This window comes from Neopelma chrysocephalum, unplaced genomic scaffold, assembly GCF_003984885.1.
Source record: "Neopelma chrysocephalum unplaced genomic scaffold, ASM398488v2 Primary Assembly neopelma1_97034, whole genome shotgun sequence".
In the NCBI taxonomy this organism is placed as follows: domain Eukaryota; kingdom Metazoa; phylum Chordata; class Aves; order Passeriformes; family Pipridae; genus Neopelma; species Neopelma chrysocephalum.
Window position 1 is genome coordinate 3,708,375 of NW_020925676.1, and position 21,972 is coordinate 3,730,346.

The 21,972-nt window shown below is 41.9% G+C and overlaps 3 protein-coding genes and 1 long non-coding RNA gene across 5 annotated transcripts in view; 3 read left to right on the forward strand and 1 right to left on the reverse strand.

Annotated features, from left to right (window-relative positions):
- LOC113961081 overlaps positions 1-21,972 on the forward strand; it is a 521,441-nt gene that overhangs the window by 381,281 nt on the left and 118,188 nt on the right. The gene's annotated exons all lie outside the window — the stretch shown is intronic.
- Positions 1,509-6,978, reverse strand: LOC113961094. Its single transcript, XR_003532196.1, has 3 exons — positions 6,465-6,978; positions 1,838-1,973; positions 1,509-1,648 (listed from the first exon to the last, which is right to left on the reverse strand). It is a non-coding gene; the product is annotated as an uncharacterized LOC113961094 (long non-coding RNA).
- Positions 7,547-12,055, forward strand: LOC113961087 (sushi, nidogen and EGF-like domain-containing protein 1). 2 transcript variants are annotated; one of them, XM_027671141.1, is made up of 8 exons: positions 7,553-8,243; positions 8,950-8,994; positions 9,091-9,126; positions 9,420-9,550; positions 10,202-10,483; positions 10,646-10,783; positions 11,281-11,465; positions 11,937-12,055. In XM_027671141.1, exons 2-8 carry the CDS (start codon positions 8,958-8,960, stop codon positions 11,938-11,940), a joined length of 813 nt encoding a protein of 270 aa, XP_027526942.1. In that variant the 5' UTR covers positions 7,553-8,243; positions 8,950-8,957; the 3' UTR covers positions 11,941-12,055. The 2 variants fall into 2 exon arrangements, with proteins under 2 accessions (XP_027526943.1, XP_027526942.1); XM_027671142.1 differs by lacking the exons at positions 11,281-11,465; positions 11,937-12,055 and adding an exon at positions 10,883-11,220 and having other exon boundaries at positions 7,547-8,243; positions 10,646-10,834.
- LOC113961073 (IgGFc-binding protein-like) overlaps positions 14,352-21,972 on the forward strand; it is a 14,439-nt gene continuing 6,818 nt past the window's right edge. The window contains exons 1-6 of the mRNA XM_027671097.1: positions 14,352-14,464; positions 15,447-15,513; positions 16,736-17,989; positions 18,742-19,064; positions 19,873-20,203; positions 20,686-21,200. Of these exons, the coding sequence (XP_027526898.1) occupies positions 15,453-15,513; positions 16,736-17,989; positions 18,742-19,064; positions 19,873-20,203; positions 20,686-21,200 (2,484 nt within the window). The 5' untranslated portion in view covers positions 14,352-14,464; positions 15,447-15,452. The remainder of the gene's footprint in view (positions 14,465-15,446; positions 15,514-16,735; positions 17,990-18,741; positions 19,065-19,872; positions 20,204-20,685; positions 21,201-21,972) is intronic.

A 21,972-nucleotide genomic window follows, 5' to 3' on the forward strand; every position in this document is an offset into this window, starting at 1 on the left:
CTTGTCTAGATGGAGGATCAGTTCATTGATCTCCAACATCCCTTTCCTCATCAGGGACACAAAAAACAATAACAGAAGATAATTAAGCACAAATGAGTTTGGTAAATCTGGACAGCCTAGTTAGTCCTCTTGAAAGTAGCATCTCGTAAATGTCAGATGGCAGGAAGGCAGGACCTGCTTAAAGACCACATAAAAAGACATGTCTCACCCCAGATAAAAAGTTACTTATCCATTTCCCATAAATGCATGTGAATTATTAAAATTAGCTTGAATACTTTACAGCTCACATTTTGTTAGCCTCAATTCACAATTTAATGAAAGGGTTCAGTATTAGTTGTGGCTTCAAGAAAGACCAACATAATTTCTGAAACTGCATTATCTATAAATGGATAATACGAATGTATTACTACTTCATCTGAGCTCAAGAGTATGTCTGGAGAGTGAATATCCCAGTCATATCCATGTATGACTCACTCATTTCATGGAGCCCTTTCAGAGCGTGACTCTGAGTTTTATTCTGGAAACACCTTAATCAAAACCTACCATCCACATGGTCTCCTAATATGCTTCACCTCCTACAGCCTTTCAGTCCAGAGGACCACCTAGGGTTTATCTAAATAAAATACCCTGACTCTGTGTAATGTGAATGTCAGCCCTAAATGTTTTGCTGTGCAAATCTACTCTTTTAGCTCTACAGTTCATGCTAATATATATATATATATGTATATATATACACTCTTGTGTTACTTCTGGTCAGTGTAATCTTAGCTTGGCTTGAGCCATATCCATAGTTCTGCAAAACACAGGTTGTCAGAAAGCACTATTCTACCTATAGATGGTCAATAATTATAGAAGAGTGCCTGATTTTATTGCCTGTCAAGATTAGCAGTTGAAATAGTGCTGCTACAATCAGGCCATAATTCTGATACCCAATACTACAGAAGGCAGATTCCAAAGGTTCTTGACAAGACTACCATTATCAGGCACAGCTGAAAAATGTTTCTGTACTCACTCCAGTATTCCTCTATTGGACTTTTTTTTTTCCAAGCCTTTTTAATGAAAGAGGGTCTTTTTCGGTTTTGTTTCAGCTTTAGGGTAAGTCAGTCCCTTGTAGTTTAAATAGTCTATTGGGGACTATTCTGAGTTGACCCCAGGCAGCAACTAGCCCCCACCCCAGTTGCTTGTTCAGTCTCTACCAGAGGAATGGGGAAGAGAATCAGAAGGGCAAAAGCAAGAAAAGCTCATAGGTTCACACATAAAAACCATCTAACAAATGAAGAGGGGATAAAAGAGGAAAAAGAAAACTGATGCAAAGGCAATAACCTATGACCTCCCACCAGCAAACTGGTGCCCAGTCAGTCTCCAAGCAGTGCCCACTTTGGGAAAAACTCTTTTCTGCTTCCTGCAGTTTCAGTGCTGAGCATGATACTGTTTGATATGGAATATGATATCATATGGAAATAATAGGAAATACAGTTTTGCTCACTTTGGGCTGGTTTTCCCAGCTGTGCCAAATCCCATCATGTTGCCACACTTCAGCGCTCATTGAGAGAGTAAAAGAGAAGTAAAGAAGGTGGTGATGCTGTACAAACACTGTTCAGCCACAGTAGGTCACCAGTATGTTTTCTGTGCTGTTTTGGTTCCAGATCTGAAACATAGTCTGATACAGATTGTTAGAAAGCAAGATCCACCCCAGTCCAGTGTAGCACAAGAATTACATTATTTTTTGTTTTATTTAACACTCTTGAGTGGCACAGAAGTTTTCAACCAGGTGTTTTTAAAATTTTCCCAGAATTTTAATGCCTCAGTGACAGTGCCATTTACATGTTTGACTCACCTTTGCTCCCTTTGGCTCCGCCACACACAGACGGACCACTTCCGTGAATACAGAAACTCACTCTGAGAGTTTGCTGACCCCAGGAGTTCTCGGGCACCTGAACTTTCAAGGAATTTCAGAAGATGACAGCAATCACCTGGGGAAGGCAGAGCCTATTTTGAGGAAAGAAAACAGCAGCACCCTTCTGGAAGCATTTTACCATGTCATAAGTTAAAGTTGACTGTGTTGAACATGGGAATCTGTCAGTAAGAGTAAAGGATGACACCAGATGTAAAAGGACATATTATAAATGATACATGAGATATCTGTCGTGTTGATGTTAAAATTAGAGCTGGTTTTTAACATTTCATAGAGGACAAAGCCATGTATGCTTTTGTAACTGAGTTCCTGCCACTGCACGATAGACAGTGACTGCTTCCTTACATACCTCATGGAGACATAAGGTGGCACGTAATCATTTTCGTAGGTGTTCTTGTTGCTCAAGACAGCACAAAGTTTTAAGCCTATTTTTGCCTTCTCTCCTCATTTTTATGAGCTGCGTAAAGAGAACTGAGAAATTTCTCCACTTCTCAAGAAGTTTTCTATACCAATTTTAATTAGAACATTTGTGTTAGTGCCAGACAGTCAGAAAAAAGTTCAAGGCCAAAACCACACACTCAACAAGATCAACTAAAAACGTTTACTAAATCCTGAAGACCATCTGCACAAATCTTGTGAAAGCTGGCTTCCTAAATCTTGAGTTATTGAATATCAGGGTTGATTTAACTAGGGATATTAGTGGCCAGGTACAATGGTCACTATATAAAGCCCTTCCCTCAAAAGAAGTGTGAATCAGCTTGTCCCTATTAATTGTACACAGGTACAACTACAACTCAATTCTGATTCAAAATACTGACAGGCTAAATGTGAGAAGTGAACCATTAGCATAAACAATGCATAAAGCAGCAACAAGAGGGTTGTGAGAGTCACAGTTTAGCAGACCTGACTACCTGCGAGGAATAAAAAGGAAAAAAAGAGGAAAGGATATATTATCTTCTCCATCTCTTGTGTGGAGAATGTTGCAGTTCTGTCCCACAAAAATTTTTCAATGGGAAGCTTTTTTCAACCGGATCTCATTGCTTCTTAGAATTAAAAAAAAAGTTAGTATTTCCGAAAATGTTATTTTTAGCACACTGATGATCAATGGTTAATGTGAGTTTTTAAATAAAATCTACTCTGCCTGGCTGCTCCCAGGCTTTCCTGAGTTGAAGAAAGCCTGTGTTGTGCAGTGTTCAATGTCATCACAAAAAGAAGCTACAGTTTGATCAAAATAAATAGTTCCTAAGAACAAGTTAGTTGTGTAATTTGAGGTTTTTAGTGTCGATTGTAGCTGGAAACTGCTGTCAACAAATAAAATTCCTTTCTAATGTAGTACTGGTCAACTTTTCACAGCATAAGACAGATGTTGTCTTGGCAGATTTTTAATTCACATTGTGATGCACAGATGCATCCAACACAAATGTAATTCAGTCACAAATAAATGCCTGGCAAATAGATGAAATGGAATCCTAAAATATTTTGTTCTTTCAGTAGACTGGCTTTGTTTCTCGACCAGTTTGCACATGTGATTCATGCGTTCCTTATTACTAGATAAAGAACTGAAATAGTTGCATGTAAAACCACATATGTCCTGGAAAAAAAACAGAGCTCTTGGCATAACATGATGTGCCCAAAGTTTAAGTCTTCTAAACATGAAGCCCATCTGTTCTAGATAACACAGAACTGAGTGGTGACTAAGATGTTTTTGCACTTTTGAAATCTCTTGGCCAATTCTGAATTGTTTTTGCCAAGAAAGTTGTAGTTTAAAATCTTAAAAGCTTTAAAATAAAATATATTTTAAAGTAAACTGAGTTATTGTAAATTATAAGTTTTCAGTTAAAAAAAATAAAAAGAAATTGTTTTCCTTTTTTAACTATCTTAGGCATTGGACATTGTAATTTCTTGACATAAATAAGGGGATGAAAGTGGAATTTATGAAAATTACATTCTTTTTTTAAATCCAAGATTTTAGCTCTAGTGTATTTTTAGCAGTAACAATGTAACCTGCCTCATTTTACAGGTAGAACTTTTTTAAATGAGCCTTTGCTAATAAAATATTTGCTAGTTTTGATGGAACAGAGTCACAGACAAGCCCATTTTAAATGGGAGATTAATCCTTGTTTTTCTTTTTAATTTTCTGTAGTATGACAAGCCAGTTTAATTAAAAATTCAATAATGTGTGCTAAGATTTTTATTGCAAAGCTGTAAATGATCTTCTTTGTGTATCTCCTTGTACTTTCTCTTTTCAAAGGCTCATTGCAAAAAGATTTAATGCTACTAACGATAAACACAAATAAACCCCAAATGTCAACCAGGGACCTCCCTGATGTCTCTTTCTCTTGCTTCTAATTAGGGGGCATAAGAAATTTGAGCACAGGGATTTAAAAGCAAATGGAGAAATCACTAGAGAGCAGAGAGCAGACACAGGCACTTTCACTACAAGCTTGTGCTGATAGATATTCCTGCAATAACTGTGCAACACTAAACCACCACTGCTTTCCTGCTGCTGCAGAGCAGCGAGTGGCGACTGTGCTGCATCCCTGGGGCTGCTGAGGCTGTACAGCGTCTAATTAGAAAACCTGTTGGCACCCCTAGCAGCTTACCTGAAGAAGTCAAAGGGAGATAAGCAACACCCAGTGAGCAGCCGGGTAACCTGTCTTGGTCCATCAGCAGGCAGGTGTTGGCAACAGTGACTGATGGTGGCATTCCAGCGTGCTGGAGATGCCATGTCACCTGTAATGGGGTCAGACTGTCCTCACCACAGTCTGGAGACCCTGATTAAAAAATGCCAGGCTTACTTTCCTCACCCAACTAAGGCTGCCCTTGGGCACTACAAACAATCATTCAAGCCATGCTTTTGCCAGCTGGATGACAGAGATCATTAGCACAACAAAAAACAGAATACAGGAACTGCCACATTGGATCAGACCAGTGTTTCACTAAGTCCTGCATCACAGCCCTGCCCACAGCCCATTCCACAGGCTTCAGAGGAAGGTGGGAGAAACCACGCTGTTGGAATGCTGTGATGTAGGGCTTCCAGAAGGAAAATATGGCTGGTATGTCAACATGTCAACTCCCTCTCTCAACCTGAAAAATAAGGAATGCAGCCCTAGTGTTTAGGGTCACAGCTGCTGAAGCAGAAGGCAGGGAAGGGAGGAGTTTAGATACTACCTCACCTACCCATCACAGGTGCTTAAATTAGGCATTGTGAATGTCCTTCCTTGATCCCACCATCTATTTTCTCTGCTTGTTGCATGTGATCAGTGATATTTTTCTTCCTCAGAGGAGTGAGATAAGAATAAAATTCTAAAAGATGTTCAAGTTTGCAAACATTTTTACCATTAGGAAAAATAAAGAAAATAAATTCCTGAGACAGGGATATGTACCAGGAGATCTCAAAGCACTTCACGTAAGATATTGGGAGGCATTTTCTCCATGTCATGAAGAAAGTTAACATTTCTTCCTGGATGCATAGTAAAACCCTTGTTACCTGTAAATGTCCCCCTTTCCCTATAAACATAGAATTTGTTTTGAAATTCCAGCACTTATTTTGCCTGAAGACACACAGAATCACAAGTGGTTGGCTTGGGTGCCCATTACGTAGTTTGTGTTCTGTGTTTCTCCACTGTAACTCTTGCTGGTTCCAGTTGTATGAATTACAACAACATCAATTTTCTCACAAGCCCAAATGCAGCAATAAACATTCATAGCACCATGTTCTAAGGCCAAGATTTTAAAACTAGTGGGAATCCAAATGCCTGATTTCAGGTGTTTAAACAGCTGGTTTTCTAAGCAGACAGAATTTGTGCTGTTTGACTGAGCCTCCATCAGGGGCTGAAATTTGGATATTCAGCAAGGGTTCCATCCAAAGTTATCGGTGGGCTTGAAAGACTTGACTTCCCAGATTGTATCTTTCTCGGGCACCAGTGGATAGCAGAACAAAAAAGCTGCTTCTCATAGCAGGTAGAAAGAACAAACTGAGTTTCAGAAGGAAACAGCTCCTTTAATTCAAACTACATATTACATACATATGTAAATCTCTTAGTTGAGCTTAAAGGTTGGTCCAATCCAGAGCAAACACAAGCTATCACTTAATGCTAATTGAAATTGGCATGATCTTTTCAGTATTCATGTCCCCAGACAGGAAGATGCTAATGAAAACAAGCTTTGAAATCAGCATTTAGCATGATTTCTGGCTAGCAGAAGTGCAATTTTGCTGTTCATCTCAGCATTAACAGTGCAAACAAAAGCTATGCATTATGCCAAAGCCTTAAATCAGGGAGGAAAAAAGCAACACACCAGATGCAAACCAAACAGACCTCTCCAGAACACACTAAGTTACTAACATTAAGAATTTTTAAGCAATCTGGTTTTCACCCCACTTGTCAGCAGAGATTTAAAACAGTGGCACAAAGGTGACTCCCAGCATTAACCTTTCTGCTACTTCTCCCTGCAAGACCCTTGCAGAGTTGCTACCTGCACTCCAGCCTTGCTCAATCCAGCAAAGTCACACAGCAATTATTCGTGTTGAATTGCAGATATCCCTCACCTGGCTCCAAACAGCTACACACAGGGGAGACCCTGTGCAACACCCCACAGACTCCAGCCCTCGCTGGGAAGTGGCTCAGGGACCCTCCTTTATGTGGGATACCCCCCTTGATGTGGGACAACCCCTAGTACCTCATGAAGGTACGTTATGATGTCAGCAGGAAGCCAGCACAGAAGGAAGAGAGGAGCTGGGTTCCCCCTTTAGCCTGGGATGTTTAGGAGGGAAGGAAGGAGGGAGGTGTAGGGGGTGAACATTAAACCCTGACCATTTACTGCACCTGGCCAGAGTGGAATGGGTTGTGAAATTGAACCTAGAATTCTGGAGAATTTGGGAGTGGGATGCTGGATCCTGTCACCCATGGGGATGTCTCAACACTTGTAGGACCCACAGGGATGTTGCCACGGCTGTGGGACCCACAGGAGTGTCACGGTAAGCGAGGACCCACAGGTGATGTCACAATAGGCATGGGACCCACAAGGGATGTCACGATAGATGTGAGACCCTGGGGGACCTCACAACACATGAGGGACCCTATGGGGTCATTGCAGTGGGTGTGACACACAGGCATAATTCCTTAGAATCACTGCCTCCTCCTCAACCCTGAACCAGTGTCTCCAGGGGGGGAACCCAAATCTGTCTGGGTTTTTTTCCAAAAACTAACGAGAAAAGTCCCAGCTGAGAATTCTGGAGAAGTCTGAGCCTGGCTCCTGGCCAAAAAAAGCCTTTAAAAAGCTTAAAAACACCCATCTCAAACTTGGACAAATGACGTTTCTTAAAATAAAAGCAAATAAAATGGATTTTTCTTTTAAAAAAAACCAAACCAAGCAAAACCAAAAAATAATCACTCACACATCCCCGCACCCTAAAAAAAAAAAAAAAAGGAGAGTTATTAAGATAGTACTTTTAAAAGTCTAGGTAAATACAGAAGGACTTTTCCTAGGTAAATACAGAAGGACTTTTCCTAAAGTGAATAAAAGGAGTTTTTTCCTTAAAAAACACCCATAAAATACAAATATTTTTAAAAGATTTTTCCTCCCCCAAAAACAGAATTCCAGTGTATAAGGGCTTTTCTCCTCTCTCCCCCCGTCCTGGAAAAAAAGCCAAAATACATAAGAAAGATTTATTTTTTAGCCTCAAAATAATAAACAAAGAATTAACTTTAAAAGGACATTTTTGTTTAGGAAAATTAAATCAGAGGATGGGAGTTCCCCTCAAAACAAGCAGGAAATGAGGAGGAATGAGAAAATAAGGGACAATTTCTTGAAAATCCTAACATGCAGGGATTGAGGGTTTTTTCTTCTCTGGAGTAAATGCCACAAAATAACCCTAAAACTAAGGGAAGTGGTGGAGGATTTGGGTTTTGGTGTTGTTTTTTTTTTTTTTGGGGGGGGGCCTGTTGCTCAGCAGAGAAGAAACTCAGAATCCCCCATCCTGAAATTCCTGAAATTTACTATTTTGGAGTAAAAAACCTCCTGTGAAGTGATGAGGGATCCAGAGGTGTCTCCAGAACCCCAAAATTATTCGTAAAGAGGCTTGTCTGTGCTTAAGAAAAAAAAAGAAAGAATCTGGAGGAGCCAAAAATCCAAAACCCATGAACTCAAATACCCCTTTCTAAAAAATCCTGGGAGAGCTCAGAGAGCTTGGGTGGGCGGGAAGTTGGCAAATTCCCTGTTTCCGTGCTTTTTTGATAAAAGAAGGAGCTGGATGAGGCAAACCCCAGCATTTTTGGGTGTTTGAGCTCATTTTCGGGCCCTGGTTCTTCTATTCATCGGAACCCAGGTGAGGGAACTTTTATTCTGATGAGGATTTCAGTCATTCCCTGGAATTCTCTCTCTTTAAATTCCTTATTTTTCATAGATTAAGGAAGCTTTCTCTCTTTTAATTACTTAAAAATGCATGAAAAAGGATAAAAACATCCTGATTTTATGCATGGAAAAAGGGCAAACAATCATGTATTTGTGCACAAAAATGGCAAAAATCCTCATTTTGTGCACAAAAATGGCAAATGCTTAAGATTCAATTAAATAAAAATTTATTAAAAATCAAAATAAATGGAAAGTACATAAAAATCAAATTAAATTAAAAAAACAAATAAATAGTCAATTAGATTAGAATTAAAATTTTAAAATTAAATGAAATAAAATTAAATTGAAAACTTCAATTAAAGTTCAATGATATTGAAATAAAAATAAAAAAATTAAATTAAGAAACCACCAAAATTAAATTGCATGAAGACTGGAAATGAAGTTAAAATTAATAAAATTAAAATGCCAACTTTCCAAATACTTCCCTTAGTAAAAGAAGTGTTTAGAATAACACATTCCACAAAAAATTCCTGGGAAAAGAGTCTGGATGGTGTTTTAAAGTGGGATTTTTTGCCTTCAGACCGTCATCACTTTCTGGGACTTTTAGGGGGGATTGTGGTTTGCGGATTTTTTGTTGGTTTATCTTTTTTAAATTCTCCCTGATTTTCACATTTTTTTAGGGTCGAGGATGTTACCCTCCAGTGTTTTCCTCCTCCTGATTTTGGGTAAATTCTGAAAAAGAGTTATAATTTTCATCCCTGTTGGGGATTGATGGATTGACTCATTTCCCCCCACTCCCTCCCCCCACTTTTCTTCTCCAGGATCTGTTGTGGACACCAAAACCTCATTTGAAAAAGGTGAGTTTTTCAGGTTTTGCCTTAAAAACCACTATTTCCACCTAAAACAAGCTTTCTCTAACCCCCATTATGTCATTTTCCCCCTATTTGTCCCCAAATCTGTATGTTCTTTATGTAATCTCCATGGGGTAATTCCCTAACACCCAATTTCACCTTGATCACATAGTAGCAGACAAACCCATTTTTAGGTATCCAAGAACACAGGAATCCCAAATTTGGCATGCTTCACCCCTGTATTCATATAGTTAGGTGTTTTTTGAGGGGAGAGTTCCCAAATCCTGATTTTGCCACAGGGTCCCTACTCTATCCCTACGGACCAGACCAGGGGGACCAGACGAATCCCAAACATGATGATGGGACATCTGAGAGGATCGCCCTCTTCGTTCCCTTCACCTTCTATGGCAAAACCCATGAAGCTCTCTTTGTAGGTCACTCAAAATTTAAGATTTTGGGAAATTTCCACCATTTTTCCTGATTTTCCCTCTGTTTCTGTTTCATTTTTCACTTGTCTGTGTCCCCATCCCCGAACTCCCTTCTCCAAATTCAACCCCATTTGAGTTCATAGAGGGGTTTGTTTTGGGGCATTGAGAAGTCTTCAGGTGGGTCTTGAGGGGGTTGGGAGTACTGGAGGGTTTGGAGGGGTTTGGAGGGTCCTCTGGATCGTGGGTGTTGGGTGGGTGGTCCTTGGTGGTCCTGTGGATGATGGGTGGTGAGAGGTCTTGGGAGTAGTAGGTCTTGGGGTGTTGGTGAGTGTTGTAGAGTCCTATGAGTGGTAGGTTTTGGGAGGGTCCTGGAGGGGTGGGTCTTGGTGGGGTTGGTGGGTGTTGGGGGCTTTTGTGGTTGGTGGGTTTTGGGGGGTTCTAGGGGCGTTTGGGGGTCCTGTGAGAGAGCATTTCTATGGTTGGTGGATCTTAGGGGGGAGACCTTTGGGTGGTGGGCCTTGGGGGGTTGGTAGGTGTTGGGAGGTCCTGTGGGTGGTGAGTCTTGGGGGCCTTGTATAGTCCATGTCCATACCCCAAATCAAGGTGACGCACCCCCAACCCTTTTCCCCACCCCCTCCTGGTGTCACCTGCAGGTGAACAACAATGGGGTGATCTCCTTTGATGAACCTGTCAGAGAATACACCCCCGACCCCTTCCCACTGGCGGATGGGCGCTCCTTTGTGGCCCCTTACTGGGCAGATGTGGACAATGTGCTGGGTGGGGATATCTTCTACCGCCAGACCACCAACGCAGTGCTGCTTGGGGACATTAGCCGGGACATCAACCAGTACTTCCCCAAAACCCTCTTCACTGCCACCTGGGCCTTTGTGGCCACCTGGGACCACGTGGCCTACTATGGCTCCACCTCCACAAAGGTGAGCCTGTGGCTGGGGCATGGAGGTCACTCATTGGCTCTTGTGACTCACTTGGTGGCCTTGGTGACCAACCTATCTTTGGTGTCCATGACCCACCCTTTACTTCCACAACCAGTCCTTACCTCCTTGACCCATCCTTGACCTCTGTGACCTTTTCCATAGGGCAACACCTTCCAGGCTGTCCTGACTACTGACTCCAAGACATTCTTCATCATCCTAAACTACTGGGACATCCAGTGGACCACAGGAGCGGCGAGTGACGGGGATGCTGAAACGGGGCTCGGAGGGATTGCAGCACATGTAGGTGGGAAGGGGAGGAGGAGAACATTGTCCCACTCCATCTTCTGGGGATGATGACGACGACGATGATGATGATGATGACGACGACGATGATGATGGTGATGATGAAGATTAGGGATTGGCCCAAAATATTTTTAAGGGGAAGTCTAGGATGTCTTGTCCCATTTCTGGAGATGATGATGAAAATTATGAAGGTCAGAGGTTGGCCCATCCTATCTTCTGGGGATGAGGATGATGAAGGTCAGAGATTGGTCCAGTCCATTGTCCAGAGATAGTTATGATGAATATCAGAGATTGGCCCACAGTGATTTGGGGGGAGGTTGAGGTTGTCCCCTCCATCTTCTGAAGAGGCTCATCATGATGGTGAAGGTCATGGATTTGGTCCATAACATTTTGGGGGGCCACCGATGGTCAATGCTCACCTCCCAACATAATTTTGGGGTCCCAACACCCCTTTGGGTGGGTCAGTCCCCACAAATTCCCCCCAAATTTTCCAGGCGGGATTCAACAGTGGTGATGAAACCAACTTCTACAACATTCCCGGATCCCAAACAGATGCCATCATCAACATCACTGCCACCTCCAATGTCAATGTCCCAGGGCGCTGGGCCTTCCGGGTGGACAACTTCCAGTTGAAGGGTGTGGACCCTCCCAATGTGAACGAGGACAACAACTGCTGGTTGTAAGTTGGAATTTTGGGGGGGGGGAATTGGGAATTTTGATGAAAAGTGGGAACTTGAGGGGATAATTTGGGAGTTAGGGAGAAAAAGTGGGGATTTTGGGGGATAATTTTTGATTTTGGGAGGAAAATTGGGAATTTTGGGAAAAGATGGTGAATTTGTTGGGGGAAATTGGGAATTTGGGGTGAAAAGTGGGTATTTGGACATGGAATATTGAGAATTTTGGGAGAAAATTGGGAATTTAGGGAAATTGGGAACTTTGGGGAAAAATTGGGAATTTGGGGGGGAAAAGTGGGGATTTTATGGAATAATTTTAGAGTTTGGGGCAAAATTGTGAATTCTGGGGGCAATACTGGGGAATTTTTTTTAAATTGGGAAATTTGGGGGGAAATTGGGAATTTTTTGAGGAAATGGGGATTTTTTTGGGGGGGGAAAAGAGATTCTTCCTCTTGGGCTGTTGGTGTCTCCTGTAGGTGAATCAAGGGGGCTGGGACAGAGGGACATCCCCATTGCCATCACTGTCCTCAATGAAGTCAATTGGAAGGTCAAGGTCGTGTCCTCCTCTACCAGAGCAATAAAATCACAGCCAAGACATTGACTGTAGTGTCCATTTCATTGTCACTGTCATGGCACCCATGGTGACATCATCACAGCCATGTCACCATCACTGTTCCCACAGTTCCAGGGGATCTGAGGGGCTTTGGGTGAAATGTGCTGGAGTTCATTCATCTGTGCCTTTTTGGGTGTTAATTAATGAGTTTTTGCACTGTATGAAGTCAAGTTCATGCAGTACCTGTGCACAACACACAACTTGGCACACCCCCCCCCCAAAATGTTGCACCCACAACATGCTCTAACATGAAACCACACACGCCCAACACTCCGCATGCCACACAACACAAATAACACAAAAACTAGGACAATACCCCAAAACTGTTGCTCCTACAACACACTCTGACGCAACACAAGACACACAAGACACAACTTTACCCCTCCCCCCACACAAGACACAACTTTACCCCTTCACTCCCATTCAAAGAATCACAGAATAATTAAGGTTGGAAGAGAACTCCAAGATCATCAAACCCAACCTTTGACCAAACACCACCTGGTCAACTAGACCAGAGCACTGAGTGCCACATCCCATCATTTCTTGAACACTTCCAAACTTGGTCACTCCACCACCTCCCTGGGTAGCCACTTCCAGTGCCTGACCACCCTTTCTGTGAAGAAATTCTTCCTGATATCCAACCTGATCCTCCCCTAGCATAGCTTGAGACCATTTCCTCTTGTCCTATTGCTGGTTACCTAGGAGAAGACTCTGACCCTCTGTCCTAGTTAGAACAGCTGGGACCAGTTCATCACTGGATGGGTGTAACCCAAACCTGTGTATTCTATAGCCTTCCATGCCATTTCCCAGAAACTGTTATCAAGAGAGCATTTACACCCTCTGCCCAGAGCAGCCTGACTCCTCAGGCTATAAACTAGGTGTTAAGAGGTCTGCGAGATAGGAGGGTGTCTCCTGTCCTCACACCCATTGTGGAACTCCCTGCCTTGAGGGAAGTACTGGGCATTCCTACCTGAACTGGAGAATATATAATCTTGGAGTCTTGGAACTTTTTTAACCACTCGTGGGATCCAGAGGAAGACTGCAGACCACCACTCTCAACCAGACTGCAGACCACCGCTCTCAACCAGACTGAGACCACCACTCTCGACTGGACTACAACCACTGCTTTTCAACCGGACTGCAACCACTACCCTCGACCAGACTGCAATCACCACTCTTAACCAGACTGCAACAGCACTCTCACCAACAGATTTTCCCCTCTCCTTTTACTTTGGACTCAGGGGGCCCAACGAACACCATTCTGTTCATTCCCCAGGGTGCTGGGTTATACATTTGGGTTTTGTGGGTTGAAACCAATTGTTTGCCTGTATAATCGTACTTATTGTATTATTTTATTAAATATTCTGACTTATAATCTCTCTTTTGAGTTGGGTTTATTTCCCCTGCCGGTTTACCTTTAAACCAGCACACCCCCACCTGGCTACAACCTCCTGTCAGGTAGTTCAGAGCATGAGATGGTCTCCCCTGGGCATCCTCCAAGCCAAACACCCCCAGCTCCCTCAGCTGCTCCTCACCAGACTTGTGCTCCAGACCCTTCCCCAGCTCCATCGGCCTTCTCTGGACATGCTCCAACTACTCAATGTCTTTCTTGCCATGAGGGGCCCAAAACTGACTCAGTAGTTTGATGTGTGGTCTCATTTTTGCCCAGCACAGGGGGACAGTCACTGTGCTGTTTCTTGCTGGCCTTACTATTCCTGATCCAAGCCAGGATGCCATGGGCCTTCTTGGCCACCTGGGCACTGCTGGCTCATATTCAGCCCCTGTTGACCCCCAGGTCCATTTCCACCTGGCAATTTCCCAGCCACTCTGCCCCCAGCTGCTGTAGCACTGCAGGGGGGTTTTGTGACCCAAGGATGGGACCCAGCACTTCCCCTTGTACCTCATATCATTGGTCTTGGCCAACCAATCCTTTTGATTCCTCAAAATGATTTTTTTTCCTTCCCCCTCCCTTTTTTACACCAATCATGCCCCGCCATTTCTGCAAAAAATACCTAACCTTCCCTATTTTTGCCCTCCCCCCTGCTTTCTACTTGTTGTTTTGGGAAAATTTCAACCTCATCTTCCAAAAATCCCACAACTTTATATTTAGTAATGCCAATTGTTTGCATTAGTTTCAATAAAACCCCCTGTTTTTCTCCCTTGTTCACCTTTTCCGGCCAAAAATTATGTCAAGGCATTGGGTGGGGTGGTCCCCTGAGGGTGCCTGGATTAGTCATTTTTTTCCCTCTTCTTCTGCCAAAATTAAAAAATAATTGAGGGAGGAGCCAGAGCTGCTGCCCTGGGATTGTGTTTTCATCACAGATTTGGGGATAAAACAGAGCTCTTTGGGGATACGAAGCTAATTTGGGAATATAACGAGGACAGAGGCAGGTAAGGGCAAATCTACATCTAAAAATTGATATTTTCTTTTTGGCAGGAAACCACCAAATTGGGAAAATCCACCTGGAAATTCCTGAAATTTCTCCCCTCACCCTCCCATCTCTGGTTCTGGTCCTTAGAACAGTGGGATTGGAAGATGTGTGAGGGGATTTGGGGGAAAAAAGGGCAGGGAAGGTGGGGGAAAGGGAAAAAGGGGGGGGGGGAAAGGGAGGAAAGGGAAAAGATCAGAAAGGGGAAATAAGAGAAAGAAGGGAGGAAAAGGGGTAAAAGAGCAAGTAACAGAAAAAAGAGAGGAAAGGGAAAAGGGGGAGGAAAAGGAAAACAGTGAAGATAAAAAGGGGGAAATAGGGAAAATGGAGGAAAAGAGAAGAAGTTGGGGAAAGGAAACAAGTGGAGGAAAGGGGGAAAAGCGGACAAAAGGAATGAAAAGAAGAAAAAGGGAGAGGAAAGGGAAAAAAGATAAACAAATGGAAAAGCAAAAAAGGGGAGGGAAGGAGAAAAAGGGGATTAGAGCGCAAAAGGAGATTGAGGGAAAAAAGGAGGATGGGGAAAATGGAGCAAAAGAAACGAGAATGAAGATAATAGGGGAAAAAGGAAAACAGGAAAAAAATAGAAATGGGCAAAATGAAAAGGGAGGAAAGGGGAAAAAGAAGCAAAGGGATCTTGAGCGGTGTGGGAAGGCATATGGAAATGTCCCCCCAAAAACTTATTTTGGGGTCAGATGCGCTAAAGTGTAGATGTTTAAATATATGCAGTAAAAATAATGGCTTTGGGGGATGATATGACTGACAAAATCAGATTTTTAGGGGCACATTCAACAGAACACCCCTTTTTGGGATGAGTGCAAGGGTGAAAACCACAGATTTGGGGGATTTGTGAGTTTTAGGTCAAAAAATGAGTGAGTTTGTGGTAAATTCCAGTGAGATTTCAAAAAATCTGAGAATTTGACTGTTTTCTTGCCTTTTGCACCCAGAGCACCATGGATGGCAGCCTGGGAAAAGCAGATGTGCCATACTGGTTCTGGATTGTCAGCTTCTGCGGTAAGTTCCAGCTGCGTGGAGAAATGCCCCAGAAGCTGCAAGATTCCCCTCAGATAATGAGTTTGCCTCAAAATTAGGGTTTTCTAGTCCCAAAGAAGGGTTTCCTAGCTCCATATCTCCATCTTTTGCCCAAGAAATTAATTGGGGTTTTGTCAAATTTGTAATTGTTCAAATTGTTTATTTCTGTTAATGATGATCTAGCATATTAATCTAATCAGTTAAATATTTGTTCAGATCAATGGAGTTTATTCTCTCATTTGGAGAATGCAGTGTATTGAAAGTCCATCCAACTAATGATTTATCACATCAATACTTCATCAAATTAATAGTCAATTACATTAATAATCAATCAAATTAACAGTTTGTCAAATAAATAATCATCAAACTGTACATTCAATCTATTTTATCAATATGCCACCAAATTAGTAATCCATCAAATCAGTAGTCCATCAAACTAACAGTCCATAAAATCAATGATCTAACAGTCTATCAAATCAATCAAGTCTATCAAATCCATAATTTGCCAAGTCATCAGATAAATGTTGATTCAAATTTTTATTTCTCCAAAATAATATCCCATCAAATCAAATCAAATTAAATCAACAGTCCATAAAATCAATAATCCTGCGAATCAAAGACTCAATAAGCCAATGACCCATCAAATTAATAACCCATCAATCAGTAGTCTGTCCAATAAAAAGTCCATCAATTTAATAATCCACTAGTCCATAAATCCATTGGCTCAATAATCTGTTGAATAAATAATCCATGAAATCAATGATCCACCAAATCAGTGGTCTATCAAATAAAAGCTCCATCAAATTCAAAGTCAATCAAATCAATAACCCATTAAACTAATAATCCATTAATCAATAATTCACCAAATTGATCAAGTTATGAAAATAATAGTTCATCAAATTCATAGTCCATCAATCAATGATCCATAAAATCAATAGTCCATCAAATGAACAATCCATCAAACCAATTAAAACTCTTCAATAAAAGGTTCATCAAATCAACAGTCCATCAAATCAGTCAAGCCTATCAAATCAATAGTGCATCAAATTAATAATCCATTGAACCAAAATCCCATCAAATCAATAATCCATCAAATCCATGATCCATCAAAATAATAATCCATCAAATAAATAATCTATCAAATTAACCACCCCTGGTCCTCCTGCCCTTCATCCAATTCCTTCTCTTCCTCCCCTCCCCACAGCTCTCCTCCATGCCTTCCATGTCACCTCTATCATGTCACCACCTCACCTGGGAGAGGAGTTCCTGGTGGCCTTTCAGCAGAATGGGGACCAACGCACCCTCCGCAGTGACTTTCGCCTCCTCCTCCTCACTGGCCCCTCCCCATCCACCACCGCCACCATTTCCATGAAAAGACCTGGATTACGGATGACAGTACAGGCAGCTGCTAACCAACCAATCCTGGTGAAAATCCCACCCCAAGCTGAGATGGTGGGAAGCCAACTTTTTGAAAATGCCGTGGTGGTGAAGACCACTGCTGCTGTCACCACAGTGATGATAAATGACAAACCCTCTGCGGCTGACTCTGCCATCATTATGCCAGTCCACAGATGGGGGACGGAATATCACGTGGTCACCCCCAGCCCAGGCCCCGCCCGCTATTCCCAATTCGTAGTGGCCGCTTGGGATCAACCTACCACAGTCAATGTTCACCTCAATGCTGACGTCACCTTCCGTGGCCAGTTGCACCCACGTGGTTCCACCATCACTATCCCACTGGAGCCGTTTCAAGCGGCACAGATCCAGAGTGCGGCAGATCTTTCTGGAACACGGGTTGTAGCGCAGAGACCCATCGCCGTCTTCAGTGGCCACACCTGTGTGGGCAGGTTGAGCCGTTGTGATCACATGGTGGAACAGCTCCGCCCTGTCACCCGGTGGGGGACAACCTTCATTGTCCCACCAGTGCCCTTCCGGGGACAATCCAATGTAGCCTACATCTCTGCTGCACAACCAACGTGGGTCAAGGGTCACAGTGAGGTCACCGAAACCACACGAGAATTACAACCCAACCACACGGTGCTCTATGCTTTCCAGTCAGGAAAGGGCTTGTTTCTCACTTCTGATGCTGGGATCCAGGTTTTTCTTTTGGGGAATGGCAGAAATAGTGGTGCAGTGGCCTTTACCCCATTTTTTGTCACTGTCCCCGATGTCACCAGTTACTGCAACTCCTATGGCATTGTCACGCTGGAGGGATATGACAACCGTGTCCTGCTGGTAGCCAAGACAGCGGAAACTTCCAGAATACTGCTGAATCAGAGGCCATTAGGGAGCACAACATGGGAGCCAGTTCCTGGGACAGAATATTCATGGATTGGGATAAATTTGGGAAGCGGATTTGGAATCCATCGAGTGGAGCATGAGACAACGGCATTTGGGGCATGGAGCGTCGGGACAGGGGAGGGGAAACGCTATGGAGCAGAGGGAGCCTGTGACAGTGGTGAGTGGAGGGGGACTTTGATATCAATAAATAATCTATAATTATATGTATATAAATAACAGCTATAGTAATTATGGTTAATTAAATCTAATTATAAAAATATATAAAAATATATAACTATGCAATTATATAAATGACAGCATTTATTACATAAAAATTAATATATTACTATATAAGAATAATAGTAAAAGAACTACTTGTAGTATATTTAAATAAATAAGGATCAACAGAGACATAAATATATAAATAATACATAAAAATTACTATCTCTAAATGTAAATAAATAATATAGAGAGAATATATAAATATTAGAGATAAATATAATATATATAAAATTTCATAAATTTATTAAATTTAATAAATTTAATATAGAATATATTAAGTATACATAATAAAAATACATTCCAGTGATACATGTATATTTTTAAATTAACTAGAATTATACAAAAGTATGATATTTATAATAATGCTATACTATAATAGAAATATGTAAGCAAATGTGAGTAGATAATTAATATATAAATGAATACATAAAGAATATATAGAGATATATAAATAATTTAGAAAAAATATACATAAATATAAATAAGTACAATAAATAAAGGACCACTCACTTAAACGTTGGACTTGATGATCCTTGGGGTCCCTTTGAACTCCAAATATTCTGTGAAGTCTCTGAAATGGATCGTTAAGGATATCAGTAATATAATTAATTAATACCAATTAATCACTTGTCATTAATAAATCCCCAGACCCCTGCCGAAAGGTGCAGTGCCGCCCCAAGGAGACCTGCCACCTGGACAAGGGTACACCCACTTGCCGCCACGATTATCTGGGCACCTGCACTGGCTCCTCATCCCTGCAATACCACACTTTTGACGGGGCCTCTGTGTCCATCCATGGAGGCTGCAGGTACACCTTGACCAGGTACTGCGGGGCCGACCCCACCCTGGAGCCCTTCTCCGTGGAAGAGGGGTGGAGTCAGGATCGCTCTGAGGCACCATTGGCCAACGTCTACGTCTACGCCTACGCCTACAATGTCTCTATCCATGCCGGGGGGGGCAGGACCGTCCAGGTGAGTTTCCCCAGGCATTGAATCCGTCATTCCTGAAAAAAAACATTTATTCTGAGTGGATAAAACTTTCCAGGTGAGTTTGACCTTAAAAAATTAGGAAAAACACACACAAAAATGGAAGAGTATAAATCACTGCAGTGTTGATGTGGGCCTTAAAAAATAAGTAGAACTATCAAACACATGGAATTTTGATTTTTGGTTTTCCGTCCCAAACAACCCAGAAGACCAAGGAGAAGGTTTTTAATCCCCAACTTGAGGTGTCTCCAACCCACTCCAGGTTAAATCCACTTCTGGTTAAATTCCAGAAAAAAAAGGCAATTTTAAAGTTTGAAACCACCAAGCCCACAGAATTTTGGGAATTTTTCCATTCCCAATCAAGTCACAAACAAGGAAGAGGTGTTTCATCCCTGACACCAGGTTTCTCCAACCAATCTATCTTCATGTTGGGGTTAAATCCCAGAAAGAAAGGCAATTTTTAAGGAAATGAGTCAATATTAAGGTCAGATTTCTCCATGAGATTCATGAAACACAAAGAAATCTGTCAAAAATGAAGTCTAGGTGACACATCCCTCAATTTTTCTCGGTGGAATGTCATTACTTCCAACCATGGCCTCAACACAAACAAGATCTTAAGCTCAGAAAGTGTAGAAAAACTTTTCTTGGTTTGGATTTTGTGGAATTGGGGCAAAAATTCTGATTTTAATGAAAATTGATTATTCCAAAAGTCACTTCTCCTTCCGTTTTGGGAACCATCCACTGAGTTTTAACCCTTCTCCTCCTCCTCCTCCCCCTCCTCCCACTCTACCAGGTCAACAACAAACCCACTGACCTTCCAGCCACCCTGGAAGCTGGAAAAATCCGGATTTTCCAAAATGAGGGTCGGACCATCCTCCGGACAGATTTTGGGCTGCAGGTGACCTATGATGAGGACCAGGTCATCATGGTGGCAGTGCCCAGCAGCTATTTTGGGGCCACCTGTGGCCTGTGTGGCAACTTCAATGAGGATACAGAGGATGAGGCAATGGTTCCCAGTGGTATTCCTGGTGAAGGTGATGAAGGTTGGGCAGAAAGTTGGAGAGATCCTTCATGTCAGAAAGACTGTGGAGACCAGGAGAATCCATGGGACACAGAGAGGTGTGGTGAGTTCATGTGGGGCTTCCAAGGATCTTGGGAAAGGGAGAAGAGGATGTGTGTGGGAATTCAGTTTCAAGGATCTGCCTAGAGCAATGGTGGTGTAACGTATCTGGTGTTCGTCTACAGTGGTGTTTATAGGTGTCAACATAATCAACATCTTCAGCACATGGAAGGGTTGTGATGGTCTTTTCATCACAAAATACCCCAAAACCCACCTGATCTGGGCCAGGTGCCCAAAATAGATGGAATTATGGTGGGATTTTCCTGAGGGTGTCCCTGTGGGGTGTCCCATGAACACCAGTTCCTTTTAAGTGTCTATGTGAGCAACACCTCCATTATGGGGAAGGTTTGCATTGGTCTTTTCACCCTAAAACACCCAAAAGTCCCACTGATCTTACTCTGGATGTCAATAACACATGGAATTACATTGAAGCTTTCCTGAGGTTCACCTCTCTTGGGTGTCTCACAGACTCTAAATCCCTTACAGACATCAACGCAACCAGCAACTCCAGCAGTTCCAACACCTCCAGCACCTCCAGCAGCTCCAGCAGCTCCAGTACCTCCAGCACCACCTCTTCTTGTTTCCACAACAATCGCTTCTACAAGCTCCACGAGGAATTTTGGGAAGACAGTAGCTGCCATAAGTGGTGTCGGTGTGAGGGCACAGGGATGGTGAAATGTAACCCAGGAAAGTGCAAATCTCAGGAGAAATGTGTCACAATCAACGGCGTTTCCACATGTGAACCCAACCGGCACTACACCTGCATCGGGACAGGTGACCCGCATTACACAACCTTTGATGGGAAGAGGTTTGACTTCCAAGGCTCCTGCATCTACCAATTTGCTGCCCTCTGCACCCCCAAACCCATGCTGGTCCCTTTCAATGTCACTGTGGAAAACAACCACCGTGGCAGCCGCGCTGTAAGCTTCACCAAGACCGTCACCCTGGAGGTCTATGGGAGCATCATCAGCATGAGCCAGGAGCACCCGCGCAAGGTCAAGGTGGGTGGACACTAAAAAATCATTTTCACTCCGAATTCCCTCTCTTTTTTTCCCCCAAATTCCCCTTTTTCCCCTTCTAATTACCTTTTTCCTTCCAAAAAACCCTTTTTTTCTGCAAATTCCTCATTTTTTCTCCCCAAAGTACCCTTTTTTACCGCAAATTCCTCATTTCCCCCCCAAATTCCCCATTTTTTCCTCCAAATTCCTTTTTTTTTATCCTGTAAGTCCCCATTTCCCCCTCCTAAAATTCCTCCTTTGTATCCCCCCAAATTCAAATTTAATTTCTGCCCAGCACCTCTAGGTTGAAGCCCTGAGAAGGGAGTTTGGGGTTAAACCTCACATTTTTGATATGTTTAGAAGTTTGTCTAAAAAAATAAATAGGAAAAATACTGCAATCAATTAATAAAATAAAAATTAAAAATAAAAATTAAATTAAAAAATAGAAGTAAAAAATAAAAAGAAGAGAAAATAAAATAGAAAATATACTGTACAATTAAATGAGACAAAAATAAAAAATAGATATAAACAGAAAATAAAAAAATAAATTGAACAAAAATTGAAAATGAATTATAATAAGAACAACTCAAAAAGATAAAAATACAATAAAATAAATAAAAAGAAAAATAAATTATTTAAAATAAAATTAAGATATAAAAATAAATGACAATAAAAATATAATCGAAAATAAAGAAGTAAAAATAAATAAAAATATAAAAATTAAACAAAATAAAAACTTAATAATAAAAATAAATAAGAAAAAATATAATTAAAA

Excerpts from the sequence above, each read along its gene's own strand:
- LOC113961087 (XM_027671141.1), top strand. The coding sequence starts at position 8,958 with ATGTTACCCTCCAGTGTTTTCCTCCTCCTGATTTTGG. Across the intron at positions 9,127-9,419 it reads CAAAACCTCATTTGAAAAAG|GGTCCCTACTCTATCCCTAC; the intron begins GTGAGTTTTTCA and ends ATTTTGCCACAG. Across the intron at positions 10,784-11,280 it reads TCGGAGGGATTGCAGCACAT|GCGGGATTCAACAGTGGTGA; the intron begins GTAGGTGGGAAG and ends CAAATTTTCCAG.